The following is a 26072-nucleotide window of genomic DNA, read 5'->3' on the forward strand; positions in this document are numbered from 1 at the left end:
AATATATTGACTATCGCATATAAACATGGATGATGGCGCACATTTTAAAAACATTATTCAGTAAAGATATGCACCTAACATATCTGAGCAACTAGTTAGATGTTAGAAGCAATATGGCAACAATATATTAACTGAAGCACATGCAACTTTCTCATGGCTCCAACTCATAATGCCGCCATCTATTTATTCATCTCAACTACCAAGCCCCCCTCATCACCTACATCCAAGAGAAATCATTAATATGGTTTCTATACATTGTCTGAGCATGAAAAAATATCTGAAAAGGAAAACAACGAAACAAGATACGGAGCACATGCTTGGATGTTGGTTAAATTTACACAAAAAGTGCATACGGAAGCCTTCAATGTTCAGGCAGTGACTTGAACTACTCTCATTTATTAACTCCACTCTCAACTTCTATCCTCCTCCTTTAAGGCATAATGGGTCATTGACCTTTCTATTATAAGATCCAATTCACAGCTAAAAGACTCGACAGCAAAACCAGCTTAATGAAAGTGGATATGTGTTGCGGGAAAACAGTTCTGTTTGTGGTGCTTGCATTTGCACTTGCACTTGCAAGCAAAGGGTATGCACAAGATGCAGCACCACTTGTTCCTGCAATCATAACATTTGGTGATTCTGCTGTAGATGTTGGAAACAACAACTATCTTGCCACCCTTTTCAAGGCTAATTACCCTCCTTATGGAAGGGACTTTATCAATCATCAACCTACTGGAAGATTTTGCAATGGGAAATTAGCCACTGACTTCACTGGTTAGTAAAAACGCCTACTCTAAAGATACTGGATTCTCAAATAATGTTATATGTAAGTTCTGTTTCTTTGTTTGAATTTCTTTCTGCAGCTGATACCCTAGGCTTTAAGACTTATGCGCCAGCATATCTCAGCCCACAGGCTACAGGGAAAAACCTCCTTATTGGAGCCAACTTTGCTTCAGCGGGATCTGGTTATGATGACAGGACATCCTACTTAAATGTAAGAAACATTTCTTGATCTTATTTAATTTACAAAGTTTCTTGCCTCTAAACAACTGTTCTTTGTGTTGCAGCATGCAATTTCATTGACTCAGCAGTTGCAGTACTATAGAGAGTACCAGAGTAAGCTAGCAAAGGTAGCCGGTAGCAAACAATCAGCTTCCATAATCAAGGATGCGATATACATAGTGGGTTCTGGGAGTGGTGACTTTCTTCAGAATTACTATGTCAATCCTTTACTTAACAAAGTCTACACTCCTGAGCAGTATAGCTCAATGCTTGTCAATATTTTCTCAAGTTTTATTAAGGTGTCTTGCCATCTTTACTGCTGTTTCTGTTAATTTTTCAAAGTTAAACTGCTGATTTCTTAGAAAAAGTTGAAACTGATAATGGATTTTGGCTGCTTTGTTGTAAAGAACATGTATGGATTGGGGGCAAGAAAATTTGGAGTGACTTCACTGCCACCATTGGGTTGCCTTCCAGCAGCAAGAACTTTATTTGGATATCACGAGAGCGGCTGTGTCTCTAGAATCAATACTGATGCTCAACAATTTAACAAGAAGGTCAGCTCCGCAGCAACAAATCTTCAAAAGCAACTTCCTGATCTGAAAATTGTGATTTTCGACATTTTCAAGCCAATCTATGACCTTGTCCAGTCCCCTTCAAAATCTGGTATTGCACAAACTTGGGATCCCATTTAGCTGGTCATTTGAAACATGATACAAGCATTGGCTTAGCCCTTATGCCCTTATAATTAACGTTAGTCGATACCTTCCATGTTTTTTTAGGCTTCGTGGAGGCAACAAGAGGTTGCTGTGGAACAGGAACTGTAGAAACAACTGTCTTTCTGTGCAATCCAAAGTCGCCTGGAACATGCTCCAATGCCTCTCAGTATGTGTTCTGGGACAGTGTTCATCCTTCTCAGGCTGCTAATCAGGTTATTGCCGATGAATTGATTGTTCAAGGATTTGCCCTTCTCTGAAGGGGATGTCAAATCCATGGAAATGATCAATATTTCTGTTGAGGCTTCTTAATCTTCTTGGTGTCTGTGCTTCAGTTTATCAGCTTGTCTATACATCATTTTAAGATTTCCTTTGTTTCTTCTAACATTTGCTATATATACATAGTGTTTTGCTACTATTTTACCATCTCTATTATAGTCCTTAGCGAAGCAAAAAGCTTCTCTTAACAGTGATATAAATGGGGTGCTTGTTGTCCAGCAAGAGAAATTTCAATTCATGCTGCTTGTTCTGATCATAAAAAGTTTCACAATGGCATAAGCGCAGCTTCTATATAGTCGTTTAAGATCGATCTTAATAACATATACGCAGGGTAAAGAACAAACAAAAAACAAAAGGACATATCAACCTTTGGAATGAAACTAAAACTTTTACATGCGACATTTCACGGTGCCTCCACAGAAATTAAGTCATAAAAACATTTTTCATTTCACAGTCAAAGCAAATCATAGAAGAGCTACTTGTACGATGACATACTATACGATGATTGTGAACATGCACATCAATCAGCCATTGTAAATCAATAAATATATGAATAGTATAGGAACCACGTTTCTTATTTGAGAAATGAGTGGAGGCACATGAAACGCACATTATATGGGAAGCATGCGGAGCTTCCACTTTGCGAAATTTAGCGAAGTGCACAAATAAATGACTAAATAATAACAAGCCAGAAAATATGATAATTTTGACTATTGAACTTCATTTCAGTGGGCACTTTGCTCCTTTTCCAAAAACTCTCAGAGAATCAACTAAAAGAACATAAATGGCTAAAACTTTGATAGAAAAAAATACCTCACAATTTCTTCCCAAAGAAGTAAGCATCATGATGAGCAGGGCGAGCTGTCATGGCTGATTCCTCTGAGTCGAACTGAACAAATCTGAAACCCTTGCTTTTTGCTATCTTCTTCAGCTACCTTGCAAGAAAGAACAGCTGCAAATTGGCAGAACAAACCGAGCAAGCAAGTGCCTTCAACTGAAGAGGCCAAGTGCTTGACACGAAAGACTACCAACACCACATTTCCCAAGTGAAGGATGAAGGATCCCTCTGGCACCACATTATCCTCATTTGTTTTCTCTTTTTAGACATGCCATAGCCCTTACAAGCTAAAGAAAACATGCAAGAACTTTTCTTCTTTCTTAATTCTTTTGCCCTCTAGTGGATTTTCTGTTTTTGTTTAAATTGATAAAAGGGTTCCTGTAAATTTTCAAGCAAAATTAAAAGCCACGCAATGCAACCAGAGAAGATTGATGCTTGTAGCTTTGGAATTGTTTTTTGAATAAATGCCATTTGTAATTACTTGCTTCGCCTTGATCTTGAGAGCACAAAAGTTAGTGGTGCTATTGGCACACCTCTACTAAATAAACACCTCTAAAAATTTGAAAATATTGTACTATTGTTATCAACACTTACATAATTTTTAAAACTAGCCTTAGATCGTAAACCCCATTCATGAGTCTCGTCATCTCTTTCTCAATGTCTCTTCTTTTTTATTTTATTATTTTTTTGTGTGTTAAGTCAAATCATATGTGAAGTTGTGAACAACTCATATGTGAAATTATAAACAAAACTCTTGGTAATTTGTATCATTCTCTCATTGTTTACACCTCTCGAACAATATTTCTTAGAATATTTTGTATTTATGTGAATCAACTGATTGCTTCTAATAAAAAATTAATGCTCTTTTTTTTCTTACTGTAATTTACATATAATTCAATGTCCCATATAATTTTTTCTCAATCTTCACATTGAAAATAATTAAGGAGAATTTATTTTAACATTTAGACTTACTCTCTCAATTGTCATTTGAGAACGGTGATTGATATGATGTTAGGTTTAAATATGTAACAGGAAAGGGGAGTGCTAAGGATTCTTTGGTAATAAGATTCACAAGACTTATGAAAAATCATCTACAATATTGATTTGTCATCCTCATAAATGCTGGAAACCACATAATCGACTCTTTTGTATGCCTAAAGTTCTTGGGACTAAAAAATTGCACCAAGTGTTGCAAAGATTTTTTTCTCTTAAATTCTTATAAGATTCTTTATCTTTTTCACTTACTTTCTTTTGGTGTGAAAAAAATATGAATTAATTTAAAGAGTTATGAAATCATTTCTGCATTCAATTAGACTCTTTTATTATTTGTCCATTCTCGTAATTTTAATTTAACATATAATTGTAATTATCCCAACATAATTTTAAGAGATAAATAAAGGGGTGCCGAGAGTTCAATTCGGACTTTGTTTTAAATCAGTATGATATTTAATTGGGATTGGTATGACATTGAAGTTTATCTTCTCCTGGAGAGATGGACCCATAACTGAGCCTATTCTGCAACCTTCAGCAAGGCCCACCAGTGAAGAGATTTGATTTTTGAACCAGCTGGGAGTGGACTCGGTCAGATTTCATGTACTAAATTTGGTCCACTATCTAAACGACGTTTCTTTTTCCTAATCATTTATTGTAGACAAGTGAACCCAACTATAATGCACAGGCTAATTGAGTTACTTCATTTATTGCAAAACTGTGGACCGAATAGAAAAGGAGTGTAGCTATTGTCACCCCTATATTATTCTTATAAAATCTCACTTAAAATAAAATTATAATTAAAAATAATTAAAAATTAAACACATATAGATTTTTTTCAGTAAATTATTTAATTCATAATCAATTCTTTTAAAAAAAAATCTATATGTTACTTCCTATCTAACTAAAATAATTTGTACAAAATTAGAATAATTTATTGTTCTCTTTTGATTTTTTATTGATTAAATATTTTTATACTTAAAATTGCTTTGAAATTATAATTTGAAATATGTGTTATTTTAGCCAATGATTAACACTAAAAAACTTATTACTCATATAACTTTTTAATTTGTGTGTAGAGTAATAACAAAATTGAAAATAATTAAAAAAATATAATAATAATACTTTGAGGTTTAACAATAAAACAAATCAAATGAAAATTGTGAACTTAGAAAAGTGTATTAAAAAAAAGAGTATTTTCGGAGTTAAAATGAATATAATTAAAAAGGGGGTTTTATGAGGAGATAAGAGGGGTGCCAATAGTCCAACTTGAAAAGCCTTGGACTACATTACAAATAGATTAGGGTAGAAATATACAAATTGGACCTGTTTTTAGGAGAATTTTTCACTTTGTGGACCCAATTTTTGACCAGCAAGATTTGTAGAAACTGAGATGGGATTGCAAATTTCGGGTTATAAAATATTGAAAATCAAATGCGAAAATTGACGGGAAATTTACAAAAATAACCATAAAACTTTTGTTATTTTCACAATTAACCCTCTCAACTTTTTTCTATCAACATTAGCCAAACACACGCTTTTCTCCCCAAATTACCCTTCTTTACAAACCAAAAGCAATTTTCTTTCTCCTCTTTCGTCAAACCAAAGGCAGCTTCCCACTCTTGAATCATCAACCAACGACAACGGCAAAAGGTAACGATAAAAAGTGAAATCCAATCATAGTTTATCCGGATCCAACACTAATCGGCATCACATAGTGGTATGAGTTATTTTCTAAACTTGCTCGTGAGTTTGACTGAACTACGGATGGTTTCGTGGGTGAATCTGGCGACAGGTTGCCTGTCGCACGAAAAGCCAGATTCATTGCAATTAACTATTAATTTGATAGGGCTGAAATAATTTTTTTTTTTATAATTTCAGGCTTAATGGATTCAGTTGTACTTGAATTGTGTTACGATGGTTGGTGGGAGACATTAGAGGATGGGCGTTTGGAGTATGTCAATGGTAAAAATAGAGCTTTTTTGGTTGGAAAAAATTATCTTTTTGATTAGTTATTGGCAAGAGTATACGACGTGTTACAAATTAATCATAATGAATATAGTATCACAATGAAGACAACTTTGACGGCATCGCATTGATTGAGGGTTGGTGTTGTATCAAATATCATTTAAAATTAATAAATGAAAAGTCAAAAATTTCGATTAAATATAATTTATAGTACTTAGATTTATAACTGACCTTATGAACCCAGTCTGGAATGCTTGGCATGTAATCCTTCACAGTGAGCCAATATTTTCTACTACTCTCCTTTGAATTTGGTTCAAGGGTTTGTAAAACGTCCCCCTGCCATAAATTCAATTGAAAATTTTAAGTATACATAACTTAAATTTAGTAAAGTTAAACAAATAACTAATACATATTACTTACAATACGAGATTCGTCGTTGAAGAACGAATAAACCTCAGTAAAGTTGATTCTCGAAGAAGCCATGGGCTTCCATTGCACGATGCGGGGAATCTTGTTCTTCGTTTTCACGACCCATGTTGACGGCAAACCTCCGATCGCTTTGTAAATCCAAGCCTGCAACAACTAAAGTGAAAAACCTATTAACACATCTATCAAATATTTAATACTATAAAACTTATTAATAAACAAAAAAACAACGCACCTGAACCCCGGACGTAAAGCCGTAAAGATTGTACTTTTCAATGTTATGATCTGGGTTTTTCAACCGAATCATCTTAAATTTCTCGTCTTTCTCGAACAGTGCATCATCAAGACTATCGTATACCATTTCCCACGATATAAGACCCCATGGACGGTTTCGAAAGTACTATATATCATCAACTTCGTTAAGCCAATTGAAATTGATTTGACAGTGATTTTTTCTTGCATTTAGTACTCTGTCCGCAAAATAAAAGAGCGAAATCTTTAATGCGTCCATGTCGTCCATTTCCTCGAATTCCAACTCCTTAAATAATGCATCGAATTCCTTAACATTGATCTTGCGATGCACACCACTAAAATACGTTTTCCGTAGCCTATCCACTTTTTTGTCATTGCTTAGTTCGGTATCAACACCATATGAAAGTTCAGTAACCAGGCACCATTCTACAATTGACAAGCGAATCAAATGCTCACCAATTTGAAACCATAACTGATCCTCACGGCTATCTTCTTCATGGGCTACTTGCCTCAATAAAAGATTGTGCAAAATTACCCCACTAAATAGAAAACTTCGACACTCCAAGAAATGCCCAAATATATCCTTCTTGAACATATTCAACTGCCGCTTTGTTAATTTTTCCTCGATGTCTTTTACGACCGAAAATAACTTACACATGCTCGAAATTCGATCAGGAAAGTGATCGCCATAACCAAAATACATCTTGCCTACTTCGATATCCGGTGATTCTGATTTCGCCATGTATCTGTAATATTTATAAAATTATTACATTGCATTTACAGAAAAAAAAATTGACTTGTCAAAAAAAAAAAGACCACTGTAATTTTTGGTGCGAGAGGCTTGCTGTCGCACCTATTTGGTGCGACAGCGGGCCTTGCATGCACGCGCGCTGCCCATCCCCCCTTCCCCACCCCTAAAATTAATCCAAAAACAATACTTGCAAATCAACATACTCCCAAAACACCACCAACCACCATTATTCTCAAACTAAAACCATTATTATTCTAAAATTTTATTTTAAATTAATGAAAATAAGTAAATTGGCTAACCTAGGTTTTGTTGAAGGTTGTAGATCGTAGATCGGACGCCGATGAGAGATGGAGCCGCCGCCGATGAGGGATGATGTTGCCGCCGATGATGGGAGTTGGTTCGGTTTGGGAGAGATGAGTGAAAGGGAGTGTTGGGGGAGAGATGAGGGAGAGGGGTATTTTGGTCTCAAAGGTTGTTTTATGGCTAATGTTGATAGAAATTTGTTTGGGGGGTTAAGATGAAAAAAACCAAAATTTTAATAGTTATTAGTGTAAATTTCCCAAAATTGACGATGATGCATATTCTAACAACATTATTCAGTGAAAAAACATACTATATATTACCTCAAGCACATGCACGCAACTTTATTGTGACTCCAATTCACAGTGTCATCACCCATTTATTCATCTCTAAGTCTCAACTACCGGCCTCCTCTCATCACCTACATCTAGAGAAATCAAATTAAGGTTTCTATATGTTGTCTGAGCACAAAGGTAGTAGGACTCGATCCAAGCTGGCTAAACTCGGCTGGACAAAAAACAAAGCCCAAGCCGGCAGGAGCCGAAATATTGCAATGACTTTAACTACGCTCAACCTCTATCCTCCTCCTTTAATGCACATCTGAAGACTGACATAATTGGGTCATTAACTCATTGGCCTTTTTATCATAAGGTTCAGTTCACAGCTCAAAGACTCAAAAAACAAAACCAGCTCTAAAGAAAATGGATCTATGTAGCAGGAAAACAGTTGTGTTTTTGGTGCTGGCATTTGCGTTTGCAAGCAAAGGGTATGCACAAGATGCAGCGCCTCTTGTTCCTGCAATCATAAGTTTTGGTGATTCTTCAGTAGATGTTGGCAACAACAATCATCTTCTCACCTATTTCAAGGCCAATTACCCTCCTTATGGAAGAGATTTTATCAATCATCAACCTACTGGAAGATTTTGCGATGGGAAATTAGTCACTGACTTCACTGGTAAGTAAAGAACACCAACTCTAGATGATTATACTTATCATCAACATGGAAACTCTCTCTTCCAAAGAGTCTAGCACAATAGCATAATAAATCCTCTAATAAATTTATCTCATATATGAACTCAATCTGTAAAATGTTAGAGACAAGAGGTGAGTTGTTGAGTAAACGCATGCGTATGAATTGGTTATATAATAAGTATACAAAAAATCATTAGCCATAGCCATTTAGCATTTATTGAAATATTTAAACTTTTAATTGTCGAATATTTAAATATTGAACATTTAAATTACTTGGACATTAAAATATTTTAGCCGTTAAATTGTATATCATATATAAATCGATACAATATCATAATAAATTTTTAAAAGTTTTGTTAAAACAAACAATTTTATGACAAAATTTTCTTTAAATAATATATGATTTTTAACTCAAATGTATTCAATCTCATAAAATATTATAAATATAGGGAGCCTCTAAGTTACAATCATTATAACTTACACCTCTCATGTGAACCACACAAAATTATGAGACCCACAATTTATGTGTTTTACATGAGAGGTGTAAGTTACAATAATTGTAACTTATGCTGCGTTTACTTTTTGGATTGGAGTGGGAATCCTGAGGAGTGGGAATCCTTGGATTAGGAGTGTGGAGTGGGAGTGGGAGTAGGTTGTTTACTTACACTGGAATGGAAGCATGGAATAGAGATCATAATCCAATTTATGTGTTTACTTTGTCTTGGATTGGGAGTAAATAGTTTCAAATTACAATTTTATCCTTATTTAAAGAATTATAGTTTTTAATTACAAAACTAATAAAAAATATATTTAATGAATAATATATTTTTATTATATTTGTAAATTTATTATAATTATTAATATTCTTAATTATGAACAATAAATTATTAATTTTAATATAAAATGAAACCTTATTTTATTTTATTTAATATAATTATATTAAATTTATTATTATATAAAATAATAATATAATATTATTTAGTACAAAATTAATATTTTCTTAGAATAAACTATTTATTATTATTAATATTAAATAAATATAGTACTATTATTGTTAAAATAAATATAATAATATTATATTTATTAATTCTCTATTAATATAATAATATTATTTTAAAATAATTTTAACTTTGAATCAATGTAAATTATTATTTAATTAAATATAATATTATTATTCAAATAAATATTATTTATTTTATTTTATTAATTATAAAATATTAAATTAAATTAAAAATGAAAGGGTAAAAAGGGGAGAGGTGAGAGTGGGTGGGAGTCCCACTCCCACTCCCCACTCCAGCAAGTAAACACAACCTTAGTATTTGCCATAAATATAATACATGAATTCACTTACCTTGAATACCAGCAATCAATCAATCAAGAACACAACAATTATTTGAGCTCAGTCATGCCTTATATTCATCAAAATAATTAACATTCATCAGTAGCTCCAAGAAACTCAAATACGATACTCCCATTGATTGTCCCTTTTTCCTTTTTCCATATCTTTACTTTTCTAAGCCTTTCTTCTCCTCATTCTCTGCATCTCCTTTTTCATTTCCAAACCCTTTTCTCTTGTTTCTTTGTTTGAATTTCCTTTTGCAGCTGATACCCTAGGCTTTAAGACTTATGCGCCTGCATATCTTAGCCCACAAGCTACAAGGAAAAACCTCCTTATTGGAGCCAACTTTGCTTCAGCTGGATCTGGTTATGATGGCAATACATCCATCATAAACGTAAGAAAAATGTATTGATCTTATTAAATGCAAAGTTCCGTTTCTCTAAACAACCGCTCTTTGTGTTGCAGCATGCAATTTCATTGACTCACCAATTGCAGTACTATAGAGAGTACCAGAGTAAGCTAGCAAAGTTAGCGGGTCGCAAACAATCGGCTTCCATAATCAAGGATGCAATATACATAGTGGGTGCTGGGAGTGGTGACTTTCTTCAGAATTACTATGCCAAACCATCGCTTAACAAAGTCTATACTCCTGAACAGTATAGCTCAATGCTTGTCAAATCTTTCTCAAGTTTTATCAAGGTAACTTGCCACCTTCACTGTCGTTTCTCTTGTTTGTTTATGAATTAAAATGCAATGATTTCTTAGAAAAAGTGAAAGTGATAATGCTGCCCTGTTATGAAGAATTTGTATGGATTGGGAGCAAGGAAATTTGGAGTCACTTCATTGCCACCGCTGGGTTGCTTTCCCGCAGCAAGAATTTTATTCGGTAATCATGGAAGGGGCTGTGTCTCTAGAATCAATATTGCTGCTCAACAATTTAATAAGAAGGTCAACTCTTCAGCATCAAATCTCCAAAAGCAACTTCCTGGTCTGAAAATTGTGATTTTCGACATTTTCAAGCCACTCTTTGAACTTGTCCAGTCCCCTTCAAAATTTGGTATTGCGCAAACTGAGGAGTCCATTTAGCTGGTCAACTGAAAACATGCTACCAGCATTGCTTATAATTAATGTTAATTCGATTCCTTCTTTGCTTTGCTAGGCTTCGTGGAAGCAACAAGAAGTTGCTGTGGAACAGGAACTACAAAGAGAACTGTATTTCTGTGCAATCAAAAGTCAGCTAGAACATGCCCCAATGCCTCCCAGTATGTGTTCTGGGACAGTGTTCATCCTTCTGAGGCTGCTAATAAGGTTATTGCCGACGAAATGATTGTTCAAGGATTTGCCCTTATCTGAAGAGGATATCTAGTCCACAAATATGACCAACATTTCTGTTCAGGTTTCTTCACCCTCTAGGTATCTGGGCCTCAGATTATCTATTTGTTCGTTTTTCATTTCAACATTTCCTTTGTCACTTTTAATATGCTTTAGTGTGCTGCTACAATTTTATCCATCTCTATTATAATCCTTAGCAGAACAAAATGGTTGCAATCATAAAAGACTTTTAAAATGGCTTAATTGCGGCTTCTACACAGTATTTTATGTAACATCCTAATACCATAAAAGCAGGGAAAAGAACAACAAAAACAAAAGGACATATGAACCCTTTGAATGAAACTTAAACTTTGTACATGCAACATTTTGCTGATCTATGCAAAAATCAAGTGAAAATAATATCTTCTTTCCTCGTTATATCTGCACCGCCAAGCAAATGAGAGAAGGGCTACTTAGTTCCATGACGTTTATGGTGATACCAAACAAGTACACATCAATCAGCAATGATCTATTGTTCTTTTTCAAACATGATAATGAAAAAGGATTTTGCTATGTTACAATTAATGTAACATACACAAGCCACAAGAACCACACAAACATGTGGGTCCCATAATTTGTGTGGTTCTTGTGGCTTGTGTATGTTACATTAATTGTAACATAGGGACTCCCAATGAAAAAAGCTGCTCTCCAACTAAAAGATTTGACAGTTCAATCAACATGTTAGTGAAAAAAAAAAAAAGGCAATTATTGGCTGATGACATTTTTTTTAAAATACATATCTTTTCTTTTTTTCTTTCAGAATTCCACTGAAGTTTACATTATCTTGCACCTGTCCATTTCTATCTTAACTCTGTTAGAACCTTATTAACATCATAGGGGTAAAATTTTTATTGTATTTAAATAAAAAATGTAACACCTCGGCCTGAACTGCGAGGGCAAATCTAACCACAACTTATTGATTTACTTAAATGTCTTTACAATCAATAAAAATTCAAGCCTCAAATACTATTATTTAAATAACAAAAGACTTTAAAAATTTACCAAACCATCTATCGCCCTCAATTCAAGTCCTTCTCCTTACTCATCATGAATTAATCATAACTTCTAGAAACGGAATCATAATAAAATATAATGAGTACAAAACTCAATATGTAAACTAGTTGTCCTTATATCAAAATACATACATACTTATATATAATGCAAATGGATGATATGTAAACTAGTTTCAACCTTAGGCTTTCCTTCAACTTCTTCCGAGTCTGGATTTCAGTCTTCATCTTGCTGTCATACCTCATAATCTGCCCTTGTAATTGGTTGCTATGCAGCCTAACTTTTAAGAGACAAACTGGAAAGCATTCATCAATGCAGTAGCAATGCAGCCTTCCATGTCCTCAATGACTTTCTTTTTAACTATCATAACAGCATTATAAAAGAAAGAGAACAAATGTTTTGCTAGCTCAAATGGATGAGACTGCGAGGAACTAGCTAGAGCAAGAGAAAGGGGGGGCTAGAGACTTTGGGAGTAATGGAACTTGAGTTCGGCAAGGAGAAACTTAAAAGGAACCATAGAAGAAGTATCAGAGCCTTTGAACAAAGGGAAAACATCAACTAAGCCTCGAGCTTTATAACAAGTTCGCTTCCTCTTCAGCATTCTCAAAACATCTTTATTAGTGTCCATTTATGTACTTAAAAAGAGCAATTGAATCAAAGCAAACCAAAAAAGGCAAACAAATGAGAAAGGGCTATGGTTTATACCTGTAGCAGAGATGACCAGACAAGAATTAACTAAGCTACAGGGGAACAAAAGGTTTCTAAACGTGGCCTTCTTAGTCAGAGCAATTTGAACACTCTTGAGCAGATTATCATAAAAAAGGTGATCAACGCCTCAAAAGTCCACATAACAGAAAAGACAACAAGGATGATGAAGATTTAGTGGCCAGAAAAGCAGAAGCAACATGAATAGCAAACGATCTAGTTTACAAAATTATAAGGGAACATGAACATTGCCAGAGTTAGTTAGAGCCACTTGACCCCAGTAGGGAACATGAACATTACCAGAGTTAGTTAGAGCCACTTGACCCCAGTAGGGAACATGAACATTACCAGAGTCAGTTGGAGCCACTTGACCCTAGTAATCTCTAACAAAGAAAAACTTGCTCTTCCAGCTGTTACCAAAAATCGGGAGATCAATTATGAGTTTCTTCTTTTGTGCTTGCAAAAAATAATACCAACTTGTGTCTTTAAGGCTACACTTTAGCTGGTGTAGATGCTTCACCTTATGAACAATAGGTTTTGCTCATATCTATACCTTAAACCGTATTAGCTAGCAAGTATTCTCCACCTGCTAGGATCGAGCTGACCAAGAGCTAAGTGTAAACTATCCAATATCCAAACAAAAAAGGGTTACTGGTGGGAGCGAGACTTAATGTGTGTATGTTAGCAAGGTACACAATAAAGGAAGGTAGGGGATAACATACAAAGAGCTGAGGAATGTCTAGTACTTCTGCTAGTTAGTAACAGGGAGATTTTTCACATATTTTGTAGTTTTTAGTCTTTCTTCATTACATTCTCAACACTATAAATTATGAGAGTGGTGTTTAGGTGATAAAATAAGGCAATTACATTCAGGCTTTCCTGGAAATTTGACTATGCTTGCCTCACAGTATATCACTACTAGAAGATAACTAATGAGTAAGATTTTGTCAAAGAGCCGACTAAACTGAGTCAACCCGAAAGGAGACTCAATCAAGACCACTTCTCCTATCCTCTCTGAAAAATTAAGGATTAAACCCTATCTCCATTATGCTGTGATCCAAAAGAGAGAGGATTTTGATCCCTATAAAATTCCTAAGAGTCCAAGAAGTAAGGAGCTTCAGAGATTTTTATCCACCTAACTACCTATATTATCTTATTTTATTTGAATTAATTTGAATTCTTCTTCTTCTTCTTCTTTATTCACCTTTATCTCTCTCTCTCTCTCATTTTTTTGCTTATTTAAAGCAAGAAATGTTCTTCTTATGTTTTTTTTTTCTTCTTTCATTTTTACATAAAATCAAACATGATATTTTTTCTAATAAATCTGTTATACTGACTTGAGCCTCTGAGAGTTAATACTAAAAAAACTTTGAGTGCCCTTAAATGTTTCTGTGGTTGTATGTGCTTACTAGAATTCAATTCATGTTCGCCAATTTCTAGTTAGACTGTGAGACAAAGGGGAAACCATTTTCCTACATAAAAAAATCAAATGTTACATTAGGATTTGGTTGATAACCTACACACTAACTCAACTAGATTTTGGCATAAACATAAATGTACCTAGGGAACATATCTGTCTCCACAAATAATCTAGAAGAAATCAAAGAAACCTCAAATTATTAGCAAATATCATGATAATCAAGAGAAGATAAAGTTAAGAAAATGTTATTATCAAGTTAATTGCTAATAATATAAAACTAAAGTAGTTTTTTTTTTTCCTTTCCTTTCCACCGTTGCTCATCTTGAAAGGGGGGGGGGGTCGTTCCCCCACAATCATTTGATTTTTTAATAAACTAGTTTTTTACTTTTAAATTGACTGAAAATAACGAATAATTCTAAAAATGAACGAAAAGTAGTAGAAGACAAATTTCAAAAGGACTTTTTTACAATATTTGTTAATTTTCTCCTCCAACTGCTTTTAAATATTCCCGAGGGGGCCAAAATAAATTTGGATTAACAAAATTCGAACATATAAAAACAAAATAATCAAAGTTCTAGTATAATATTTGTCACTCAGTCAAAAAATACCAATGCAGTGATGTACAAAACGACATTATATTATGAGATGCCATAAATATGAGGTAAGAAAAGAAATTTTAACTTTGAATTATTCTACTAAATTTAATATGACATGTTACATTAGTTTCACGAACCACAAATATAAAATAAGAAAAGAAATTTTGCTTTAACATATCACATTAAATTTTTCTTTACATTTTTCATATTTATTATTGCAACAACCCAAATAATTTTTCAAGTTTGTCATTGCATTTTCACACACAAGTACGTCTAAAATCTTAAAAACTATTGATCACATAAAAACTTGGTGTTTATGATTTCTCATGAATATACAACGTTAAAATATTTTCATTTACATATACTTTCATAAACGATTTCTCATGAATTTTCTAAGTGATGCTTCCAATAAATTTTACAAAATTTTATCAATGTTGTTGATTAATTATGGGAATTTTGATGATGAGTTCTAAAATTTTCAAGTGAAATTTCTAGAAAATTTAAAACCAATGAAGTATATTTATATATGGTTTAACCAGACTTTACGAAGCCAATGAACTCGTAACAAATCGGTAACTTATGCTCTTAAGAGAGATAAATATGATAAACAAATCACTTGCCTTCCTATTCTAAAACTAAAGGATGACAAGTAGGCTACTTAGAATGGCTTCAATTGACTTGTCATCTGCACGAGCGAATCCTCAGTGACTGCTTTGCCTTTTCACCCTCAACCTAAAAATGCTTCCACCCGTGAACAAAAATAACAAGCTTGCATGCCTTTCGATCACTTTACTAACTTAGCAACGACAGTGAAAGCAATGGGTTCAAATACTCATGAAAGTTAAAAAGTGTATTCATTTGGGTAATGACTGCCTTGCAGATCCACATTTGTATTCATGTTTTTAACAAAAGCTTGAAACTTTTTACAATGCACTAACAATACTAACTGGGTATTTATAAACAGGGTATGAAGCTATACAGTACTTATAGTCAGCCAAATGTAAATGAAGACGAATTCGTTCGTAATCTGCCCTTTTTTTCGCCATGGGTACTCTTCAAAACTTGAGCAAATTTCAACAGATTAGCATCCTGATCAGGTTGCTTTCCAAAATCAATAGAACTTTCTCTACTCAAAGAAAACCTCTTGTATGCATCAGAAGATACCAAATCACTATTACTCCGACGACTTTTCACATTCCTAATTTCATCCTCATTTACACTTCTCAATCTTTGGATATCTAGAGAATGTCTATATGAACTCCGAGGCGAAACTGGATTCATTACCGTCGAAGTACCCGAACTGTACCACGGTGAATCGCCATCTTCAAAGGACCCTATTTTATCCACAGATGAACTACGTTTAAGAGGACTAACATCTTTCCCTCGTACAAGTTTCCTTAACTTATGGAAGAATTTGGTTTTGTTTGAAGAACTGATCTTGGTAGAAAATGATTTATCAGCAGAAGAGTCATCATGGTGATTTTTAGAGTCTGTGATACACGATGCTTGAGAGGTCAACCAGTGGTCAGAGTCGATATTCATAATGTTTCCATGCCCTTCAGTATGTGCATATTCAAGTATTAACTGCTTGGCTTTCTCTTCGGAATTGGGACTCAAAGTTTTGCTAAGGTCTCTTGCAACTGTCTTACCGGCTGGGGGCTGATAATTCCGCAGCTCATACCGTAAGCAAGCATTTATCCACTTCAGATAAACCAACTCCTCAACACCAGCACATTTATCTGCATGTAGTTTCTCAACTTCCTTAGACAGACTTGTGTTTTCTTCCCTCAAACGTTGGCTCATTTCGTTCAGAGCTTCTCTCTGCAAGAGAATGTACGGATAGGAGGAAAATAATTCAAGAAAAAGCAGTGGTATAAAGAAGAAAATGAAGAAATTACCACAAATTGACGGATTACCTCTCCATCTTCCAACACAGAAATTTCAAGCATTTGGGTGGACTCCAACCTCCGAGCCAATTGCGAATTTTCCAGTTGCAATTTCATGTTAGACTTCCTCAAATCTTCCGCTTCAGCCTCTAAAACCTTTAGCCTTTGCAATCTTGATTGCGTATCTGGATCTATTGCAGCAGCTTTGTGTGCTTGTTCTTGCAACTTAGTGACCCTTTCCTGAACGGCTAAGATTTGTTCCCTGTTCTGCTCAGCTTCAGTCCTCAATTTCTTCTTGAGCAGTTTAATTTTTGTTTTTGCAGCTTCAAGCTCACTAACAGTTTTTGCATGATCAGCCACCTGTGCTTCTAGTCTGCGATTATCTGCCTGTAAAGATTCAATCTTGAGATTAAGAAGTCTACCCTCCATATTGTTTAGCTTTAATCGGTTTTGGAGCTCCATCACAATGGTTTCTTGCTCTTTGAGGCCATAATATTCAAGTAACTCGACCTCAAGATTCTTCTCCCGGTCCTGAAGCATTTGAACCATGTTTTTCAGGTTCTTGACTTCTTGCTCACAATCATCCTTCTCTGAACCTCTGCATGGTCGGGGATTTTCGACATCTGACTTAGGTGTCACAATGACTTTCTTTGGATGATAACCAACATTGGGGCCACCAAAGTCTATTTCCTTCACTAGTTCATTGAACTCTGGCAGGAGGTAACTGTTATTATCTCTACTATGTCTACTACTAGGTGAAAGACCAACCATGGAATTGTCAACTACCACCTTCTCCATATAAGACTCTTCCTGCAATAAAGAAAGCAACAAATGATAGGTTTGCTGAAGTAATTCCCAGAGTAAGCTCATGAAAATGGGCACGATAGCAAGTAGTAATCGACATCATTCTCGATTCTAAACCAATTATATGTTTTTATTCTTCGAAACTCTCGGGTATGTCATTCAATCAATTCATAAATCAATTTGCAAAATTCATTTGAGCCTCAAGCCTAGCATTCAACTCATTGAAGTGTGTCACGGACACCAATTTCAATTGGAATAAAACTTCAATGTGTTAGGAACAAAAATTGAAATCGGACTAAACTTACATATCTTTGGCTAGCAACTGAAACAACACTGCAGGAACTAGGCACTGACTTTAAGTTGGGGACTTCGTCTTCATGTTGGGCCCTTACTCCTAATTCAAATTCACTTCCATGATCTGAAAAGAAAAAAATAAATAAACAAAACATTATCGATACAAGTACAGAAAAAGCCAAATTCATAAACAAGAGAATAAAATAACAAAGCGGCAACTCAAACCTGAAAAACCCGATGATGGAGGAGGCAAGGAAGGTTTACTTCCTTTTTTTCTAAGGCGCACAACAAAAATCCCTGCTAAAGAGAAAACAAAAGCCACCCCAAATTTCACAAGAAGAGGTTTCATGTCTTTCCTCTCTCCCAGCTTCATCATTCTGAAACACTAATTATAGCTTAATCACCGATCAACATAAAAAGAGGTATCATAGTTCTTCTTCTTCATCATCCATCTACACAGCCAACATCAACAAAATAAACAATTAGATGAATATTACCAAATAAAACAACACATGATTAACCAGACATTAAATTAATTACACATCCACAGACCAAAACTAACATGATCAATATAACTATAGCATATGCCCAAAATTTCATATGATCCATCACAGAACAAATTAGAAGGCACATTTAAAATAAATATATAAATCAACTTATGCTGATTACAAGGAAAACACACACAAAATCAAAAGAAAACAAAACATTTTATGCTAACTACATATAAAGGAAGTAATTCATACTTGCTCAGAAACAGAAACATCAAAAACAAAAACTAAGCAATACCCATTTCAATAAACAAGCCAAATAAACAACGAAGATCATGAGAATCATATAACCCGCATCAAATCAGTCAAAAGGTGCAACAAAAGCAAAACCCACATGAGTTTTAATAAAGACGGGCATAGAAACAGAGCACTCACTTTAAAGAGAGGATTGATTCCGAAGCACCTTGTGTTAAAATAGGGAATCAAACAGAGCAGCAACAGTAACAGCTTTGTCCTTTGATTTTATTTGTTTTATATATTCAAGTTTGAAATGTGATTTTTTAACTGGGTGTATGTTTTTGTCTCTTTTAAAAACACAAAACAAGTTGACAAAATTCAATGAATTAAGAAGTCTTCAAACAGCAATAATGACAAAGACGGACACTAGTTGTTGTTGGGTTCTCTGTTTTAAGGTCATGTTAAGTTGCCAGATGGGGTAAAGATTTTGTCCCATGAAGATTCTGATTCCAAGTCTAGACCAAGAAGAAATGGACTATGAATTTTGGATTTTTTAAGATTTTCAGATTTTTAAGATGATTTATGTATTTTTATAATAATCAAAGAGTTTTTTTAATTTTAGATATTAGATAAAGCTTGGCTGGAAATAATGGAAGGCCTTATTATGCGCCTTTTCTTTTGTACATTTTATCTCCATTGCCAAACTAATCGTTGCTGGGCAACAAACAATTGAATATTGACACCTGCTTTAGGTCTCGGGTTCGGATTCAACCCAACTAATTTTCCTTTTCTTTATATGTTTTTGCCTCTTCTAAAATAATGCTTTTAGAATCATCTTCAAAATCAGAAGAATTAAAAAGAAAAAAAGTATTTTCATTTTTTGCGTTTTTTTATTATTCTAATATACAAAATTGAACCGAAAACCATGAAGCCACGTAGAGGCATTTAATTGAACCGGTGTGAACAAAAGAAAGTTCACGTAGAAAAGCCCCCGTTTAAGCTTGATACACGTCAATAATTCCCACCAACCTTTTTCACTCCCACGCATTAAAGAACAAAAAACTTCCACGTATTTTCTAGAGAAGAAAAGATTAGAAAACAAATAATAATAGGAGAATAAAAACTAAAAAGACACAATAGTATTATTAGATTCTCAGGAACATGTCTTAAGATTTGGAAACCACGTAAATATCAAAAATTAATATAAGAGTAATTTAATCTTACTTAATATAAATATCTACGACTGCCAAAGTCACCAACTTGTGTGACTAATAAAGATATGAATTTGACATCATTAATAACTTTGACCTTCCGTGTCTTGAAGTCGGATCACCATCCTTAAATACTTGATCAAGATGTTTCTGAAGTAGTTGATGGTTTGAAGCTTGACACGTCCAATAATTTTACATCACTCAATCTCGCCATACAAATCAATTTTGGAATTGAATTCTTATTACTCAACCAAACATGTGGAAGTTAAAATCAAGGACAACGTAAAGGGTGATAGCATGCTGAGATTTGCCAACCTTTTACATTTTCACTTTTTCCTTAAAAGTGTGTTTGGGTGTTGGGTAAAATGCTTAGATTGGATTAATTTCGTAAAGTCTAAATCTAATCTCATGTTTGGTTATTAAAAATAAATAAATCAGGATAGTTTATCCTGAGCTCACACTTTTTCGAAAAATCATTCAAATTGATCGAATCAAGACTCAAAACATGTAAATCGGATAGTAGTCTGTCTCATGAATAGTTTTTGTTACCCCAGTTTACTGGCAAATCAATGTTAGTTACAGATGATCCACTAGGTCTCGTCAATATGTCCCCTTCATTCTCTTTCTCTCAAAACATTTTTAATCATTAGGCCGTCACTGAATCTCTCTGTTTTCACTTGCTGATGGTTAGCTCAGCGGCAATATTAATGGGGAACGCAGAGTAATGATTTCTTATTATGCGGAAGTAAAGCCCACATTCCTGAATCTTCTCCACTAATTGCTTCAACGCATTCTGCATACTTTTCATCTCATACTTAACAAAACCACCTTGTCGACGTGACTCAAACAACAAGTAGGATGGAGAAGATATCTCGAAGCATGCACAAAAACAAGTAGAGAGAGGGACACTAAAAAAATTAAAAAAAAAAAAAAAAAAAAAAAAAACTCAAAATTTTGTGGCTGCTCAGCTCAGGCTCATCAATTGTTTAATATTTTTGGTGCATGGTTGAACAATTGGGTATCTGGTTTTCCCTCCTCTTTGCTTTGCTTGACCTTTTTCGGGTCCAAGAAGCTAGGTTGGTTTGTTGAAGATAGAAGCCTTGCCCACATCCTGTCTGTTATCACAACCCTGTTCTGCCTTTCAGTAATTCGCTGCAAACCATGTAAGAAACATAGAGAAATCGAGTAAGAGCTCTACTTCTAACTCGCTAAGTATGGTATTTCCTATTGAAATAACTCATCAAGAGACATTCATCTCTATTACTTTTAGACAAATTGGTCAAACCAAGTTGCCAAAGGAAAAGATTAAGACTGGCCACTTTCCAGTCATCATAGGATGATCTGGAATAATAGCGTGAGCCTAGAAGCACAAATTCAGCATCACTTTACACTGAATATTTGGTTTTATAAGATACTAAGAATAGCATATAAGCCAGTAGAAGCATGAATATTTGCGTAAGCAACAAAGTACAAAAGAAAAGAAGATGATTGCTTCTAGCAAGGGAAGAACTTACGTAGAATGGTATGTAAGCATGTCTCCCATTAACAGGACCAACTGTGAAGCCCGTGTACCCTGCCATTGCACCATGAATGGCACTGTGAGCAAGAAGTGTGCAGTACACATTATCAGACGCATTGCTTGGAACAGCGCGGATCATGTAGGTGGGATCTGCCAGGCAAGAGAATTGTTAGTCGGTTACATTTTCGTTAAAATGGCTATATAAACTTTAACGGAGGAATGGAAAATATGAAGGCAGAATTCAACCAACTCACCTATATATTTGAGATTTATAGTCATCTTTCGCTTTTTACCGAAGTGATCCTGCAACAGCAAAAATTAAACGGGTTAAATGACAGGGCAAGAGATCTCTAACTACCATAAATTTCTTGAAGCAGCACCCAGTGTTTCTGAGACATGAGAAACACCACAATTCAAAATAAACTAATTTATTCAAGTATCCGTACCCTTATCTTTTGAGATATCCACAACCCAACATCTTGAAGCAATTTGTTTCCCGAAGCATCTTGCTGGTCCATGGTGTGCATAATTTCGGAAAGAAGCTCTTGCCCTGCGCCTTCAGCTATTACAATGACCATGTGTCCATTTTCTTTTAATCTTTTCTCAATGTATTCAAAAAGTCCACCAGGTCCTTCAAGATAAAATGGTGATTCTGGAATCAAGCAGCAATCCACATCTCGGCTGGCAATAGTAGCATACATTGCAATGAATCCTGTATTGAGTGTATAGTGTTAGATTCTAACAAGAATTTGGCAGAGTGAGTTCAAGTACAATAACACTGATAGCTGATAATCTTGCAAACCGATCTTATAGATTAGTTGTCTTGCATGACACTCAAGACTAAAAAACTTCAAAATACAATACAAATGCCTGCAACTTACCACTGTAGCGGCCCATTAACTTGACAACACCAATACCATTCTCAAAGCTTTCTGCTTCGACATGAGCTGCACTAATAGCTCGTTGAGCCTCTTCAACAGCAGTGTCAAAACCAAAGGACTTGTCTATAATCTGAACCAGGAAATGAATGGTTTTCATTACAAGAAGTCCTTACACAGTAAAATGCTAGTTTTGAACCATAAAATGAAGTGAAGTGAAACTCAAAACTCCAGAAGTTGAACATAACAAGAGTAATACCGGAATGTCATTATCAATGGTCTTAGGAATTCCAGCTACTGCAACTTTGAGGCCCCGCCTTCTAATTTCCTGAAAAGAAGAAAAATCATGTGAATAAATTAACAACATAAATAAACTAAAAACATTAAGTAGATAACTCCATAGATTATGCATTCTGCAAAAGATGAGGCCCTTTTCTCAATCAAAAATATTACCTCAAAAATTGCAGAAGCCCCTTTCTGAGTTCCATCTCCTCCAAGTACATAAACCTGATAGACATAAGTGTTAGACTTCTTGAATCCATTTACCAGAGCTAGTTGCTGGGGCAGAGGAAACTCGGCAAGCTCTACTATTTAAATCCTATTACGTGAATTACAAATGGCAGGCAATATACACCTGATTAATGCCACGGTCCTGTATGCTATCAACAATCTTTGAAGTATCATGACCCCCACGAGATGTCCCAAGGATGGTGCCACCACGCTTATGGATGCCGTTCACTATTTTTGGTGTTAAAGGAATTGTATTTCTAGCGTAAAAGCCTCTGTATCCTCCCTGCAAGCACAAAATGACCTCTTCAACTGATTCTCCATATCTACATATACTGTTTATGAGCAGGAATCGCAGAACCCAACATATAAATTGTGATTTGAACACGCACGAAACAAGAATGTGCTTACCTCTATTCCAAGAACTTTATGGACTCCATACATATAATATAAGCCGCATACTATTTCCCTAATCACTGTATTTAGACCAGGGCAAAGACCACCGCATGTTACAATACATGCATGCACATCATCTGATTCAAAATAAACCTGAAAAACCACACACAGTAAAGCATGTTATACTCGTAATCAGCAAACATGCCGAAACAAGAAAATTGCGGAATCCAGAAAGGGAGTTCAAACCTTCTCTCGAGGTCCAACTCGTCTAAAATGTCTCCCTCTTGGACTATCCTGGTGAACAACAATCTACAAAAAGGAACAGAAAAAAAAAAGAAAAAAGAATGGGAACTGCAGTGATCAGTCTCTCAATGCCATCACGTCATAAAACTAATAATTTCTCCCCTTCAAATGCATAAGCAATTATGTCAAGAAAGCCTTATACCACTAGTTTTCAGCAGAATTTTCACCAACTATTTTGCAAAATTAAAAGAATTGACAAACGGTGAAAAGCAAAAACTAACTTACGTTTTGGGCAACAGAGTCATCGACATCAACAAAATGCTGCCTGTCAATAAAGAAAAACCCGTTTTTTTAATCAGATCATTAGCTTTCTGAATATCATCACAACTCATTATCATCAATCAAATACAGGCAAGTCTCCAGATTCAAGTAAAGCAAAACTTACTTTACAACTGAATATGAAGGATTGTCTTGCAATGGATTAGGATGCGTCTGCACCAAAACGTGAAGATAAACAAATCAATTAATTTATCAACAGTTATTCACCAATATTTTGTGATTCTGTATAATTAATTGCGTCCAAACAGAGCCTTGCGTAAAGAAAGACATGCGCACTAACAATCACATAAATAAATATATATATGCTAACCCAAATTTTCTTCTTCTTTTTTCCTTTCCAGAATCTCAAAATATATATATATAATAATGATAAATCATAAATAGCGGGAAAAGGTTAAATTGAAGAAAACTAACAGAATAAACTAAGGAAATTAACAGAACTAGTTAGTTTTTTAAAATTTTGTTGTTGTTATTATTATTATTATTCTCATTAAGATTTTTGCTCTCAAACAAAATAATTAAACACTGATGGCAGTCCAACAGCGGCAAATGAAAACATTCGCCAAATAGGAATTAATCTCAACATATAATTATACAATTAAATCAAAATTTGGCTATTCAAATAATAACTTTAAAACACTTAATAAGTAACTCAACATAATCAGATTAACTGATTTTAAGGAAAACAGTTTCTAAAAGAAAGTTTCAAATTTCACTTTCTTTCATTTCTTCGGTTTTTCTTTCTTTCATTTTCTCAGCAGCCAAACCGGCAGAAACGTACCGGAAGATCGGAAATATAATCCGAAAAATGTGGAACATCCTCAAGAACATATCCAGCTTCTCCGGTGATGATTTTGCGTTCAGAATTCACCGAAGTCGCCATGCTGCCGTTGGAGTTTGTAGCACACGGAGTGAGACTACGGGACGAGGTAACAAAAGAACGTCTGTGATTGGGGGTCGCAGAGTAAGCGGACGTAGGATCGAAGCACCGGAACTTGAGAGTCACGAAAGAAGCAGCAGTGCTAGAAATGGAGGAGGAGTCCATTGAGCGTGGGGTTGGTGGTGAGAGTTGTGGAACTCTGAGAAAGACACAGCATATTTGTAGCCGTTGATCAGAGAGAGATATAAAATTGGAATTATTTTTATTTTTATTTTAATTATTTGTTCGCCATTGGTCACTGTGGCGGGTTCTAGAGTCAAGGGAAGAAGGAAGGTGCATGAAGAAGAAAGGAAAGCGAGGTGGTTACTTTGGTCTTCGGTTGACGCCTTGGCGGTTACGGTTAGGCACTTGAATGACAATTTTGGATTTGTTTCGGGGTAACAGTGTCCCCATAAAGTTTGAAATAATTTACTATTAAAGTAAATAGGATAAAAAAATTTTCATTTTTAATAAACAGAAAATTCGCCGACTAAACATTAATTTTTTTTTTCAATTATTCGAACCAAGTAGTTACTGCTAATCGTACCATGGTCAAGTTGAATACAATAATATTTACGAGTATAAAGATTTTTATCATTTTATACAATTAATTAATTTTAAAAAAAAACCTCAAATTGAAATGAGTTGATCTTATGGCAAACAAATCAAGCATGAGAAAAGTCATCACTTTGAAGTGGCACGCCAACCTTGAAACGGGTCCGAATCAGAATTTAGAAAAGGCGGAGAGTAGTTTTAACTTTCCTGAAAAGTTTGGTATAATATAATAATAGCACGACATAAAATAAAAAATTAAATTACAAAAAAAAAAAAAGAGAGAGTACGTAACAGTTCGTGCCTCAATCTTTGGAAAATATTTTGTTCTAAATTAAGTGCGTCAGCGTGCATGTGCGCGTCCACAATCTTTGGACCGGCTGCTGAGTGCTGACCAAGTGACCATTGAGTCCCACAGCGGCATGCCTGAGTGACGTAATACGGCACCGTTTTCATTTTAAATTTTTGGACGTATTATTGTATCGTGTTAGTCGAGAAATGAGCACACATTTTAAATGCGATTTTTGGTCTTGAAAGTCTTACTGACAATAAGAACAGTAGTACATCAAAATTGAATACATAATATGAATAAGTAGTACGTCAAAATTGAATACATCTGAGACGTTCATATGATTTTCTTTAATATATATATTTTGTTCATTGTCATATAAATTAGTATAATTTATACATAAGGCAAAGCCAACTGAGCTAAGAGTTTGCATGACAATTATTTTTTCTGTGTGTATATTTGGTTCGATTTGATCCTACAATTTGTTAAGCTTTCTCTCAATTTATTTTTTGATGTTTCACCAAATAATTTTACTAACTTTGTGTTAAGTATTCTAACTAACTAGATAATATTCTAGT

At 34.6% G+C, this 26072-nt stretch overlaps 4 protein-coding genes across 4 annotated transcripts; 2 read left to right on the forward strand and 2 right to left on the reverse strand.

The window, feature by feature from the left end:
• The first annotated feature begins 361 nt into the window (after positions 1 to 361).
• On the forward strand, positions 362 to 2133 carry LOC18035844 (GDSL esterase/lipase APG). The gene is made up of 5 exons (XM_006426781.2): positions 362 to 774; positions 864 to 994; positions 1068 to 1301; positions 1410 to 1665; positions 1782 to 2133. The coding sequence occupies exons 1-5, from the start codon at positions 510 to 512 to the stop codon at positions 1973 to 1975; spliced, it is 1080 nt and encodes a 359-aa protein (XP_006426844.1). The 5' UTR covers positions 362 to 509; the 3' UTR covers positions 1976 to 2133.
• A 6004-nt stretch (positions 2134 to 8137) lies between these two features.
• Positions 8138 to 11330, forward strand: LOC18035851 (GDSL esterase/lipase APG). The gene is made up of 5 exons (XM_006426782.2): positions 8138 to 8473; positions 10093 to 10223; positions 10295 to 10528; positions 10631 to 10886; positions 10989 to 11330. Exons 1-5 carry the CDS (start codon positions 8221 to 8223, stop codon positions 11180 to 11182), a joined length of 1068 nt encoding a protein of 355 aa, XP_006426845.1. The 5' UTR covers positions 8138 to 8220; the 3' UTR covers positions 11183 to 11330.
• Positions 11331 to 15771: 4441 nt separating this feature from the next.
• LOC18035853 (protein CHUP1, chloroplastic) lies at positions 15772 to 19195 on the reverse strand. The gene is made up of 5 exons (XM_006426783.2): positions 18840 to 19195; positions 18142 to 18368; positions 17928 to 18040; positions 16849 to 17628; positions 15772 to 16753 (listed from the first exon to the last, which is right to left on the reverse strand). Exons 2-5 carry the CDS (start codon positions 18290 to 18292, stop codon positions 15923 to 15925), a joined length of 1875 nt encoding a protein of 624 aa, XP_006426846.1. The 5' UTR covers positions 18293 to 18368; positions 18840 to 19195; the 3' UTR covers positions 15772 to 15922.
• Positions 19196 to 20311: 1116 nt separating this feature from the next.
• On the reverse strand, positions 20312 to 24941 carry LOC18035854 (ATP-dependent 6-phosphofructokinase 6). Its single transcript, XM_024180331.1, has 13 exons — positions 24516 to 24941; positions 23841 to 23887; positions 23681 to 23720; positions 23399 to 23461; positions 23168 to 23305; positions 22884 to 23042; positions 22703 to 22756; positions 22509 to 22577; positions 22253 to 22382; positions 21818 to 22083; positions 21626 to 21674; positions 21367 to 21521; positions 20312 to 21004 (listed from the first exon to the last, which is right to left on the reverse strand). The coding sequence occupies exons 1-13, from the start codon at positions 24777 to 24779 to the stop codon at positions 20831 to 20833; spliced, it is 1608 nt and encodes a 535-aa protein (XP_024036099.1). The 5' UTR covers positions 24780 to 24941; the 3' UTR covers positions 20312 to 20830.
• Positions 24942 to 26072: the final 1131 nt, after the last annotated feature.

Source organism: Citrus clementina, unplaced genomic scaffold (assembly GCF_000493195.1).
Source record: "Citrus clementina cultivar Clemenules unplaced genomic scaffold, Citrus_clementina_v1.0 scaffold_7, whole genome shotgun sequence".
In the NCBI taxonomy this organism is placed as follows: Eukaryota; Viridiplantae; Streptophyta; class Magnoliopsida; order Sapindales; family Rutaceae; genus Citrus; species Citrus x clementina.

Coding starts and splice junctions, on each gene's coding strand:
- LOC18035844 (XM_006426781.2), top strand. CDS start 510: ATGAAAGTGGATATGTGTTGCGGGAAAACAGTTCTGTTTGTGGTGCTT. Junction 995..1,067: donor ACAGGACATCCTACTTAAAT/GTAAGAAACATT, acceptor TTTGTGTTGCAG/CATGCAATTTCATTGACTCA. Junction 1,302..1,409: donor TTTTCTCAAGTTTTATTAAG/GTGTCTTGCCAT, acceptor TTTGTTGTAAAG/AACATGTATGGATTGGGGGC.
- LOC18035851 (XM_006426782.2), top strand. CDS start 8,221: ATGGATCTATGTAGCAGGAAAACAGTTGTGTTTTTGGTGCTGGCATTT. Junction 8,474..10,092: donor ATTAGTCACTGACTTCACTG/GTAAGTAAAGAA, acceptor TTCCTTTTGCAG/CTGATACCCTAGGCTTTAAG. Junction 10,529..10,630: donor CTTTCTCAAGTTTTATCAAG/GTAACTTGCCAC, acceptor CCTGTTATGAAG/AATTTGTATGGATTGGGAGC.
- LOC18035853 (XM_006426783.2), bottom strand. CDS start 18,292: ATGATGAAGCTGGGAGAGAGGAAAGACATGAAACCTCTTCTTGTGAAA. Junction 17,629..17,927: donor CAGTTGCTAGCCAAAGATAT/GTAAGTTTAGTC, acceptor TCTTTATTGCAG/GAAGAGTCTTATATGGAGAA. Junction 16,754..16,848: donor CTGTGTTGGAAGATGGAGAG/GTAATCCGTCAA, acceptor ATTCTCTTGCAG/AGAGAAGCTCTGAACGAAAT.
- LOC18035854 (XM_024180331.1), bottom strand. CDS start 24,779: ATGGACTCCTCCTCCATTTCTAGCACTGCTGCTTCTTTCGTGACTCTC. Junction 22,084..22,252: donor GTTAATGGGCCGCTACAGTG/GTAAGTTGCAGG, acceptor CACTCAATACAG/GATTCATTGCAATGTATGCT. Junction 21,005..21,366: donor ATGCTTACATACCATTCTAC/GTAAGTTCTTCC, acceptor CATGGTTTGCAG/CGAATTACTGAAAGGCAGAA.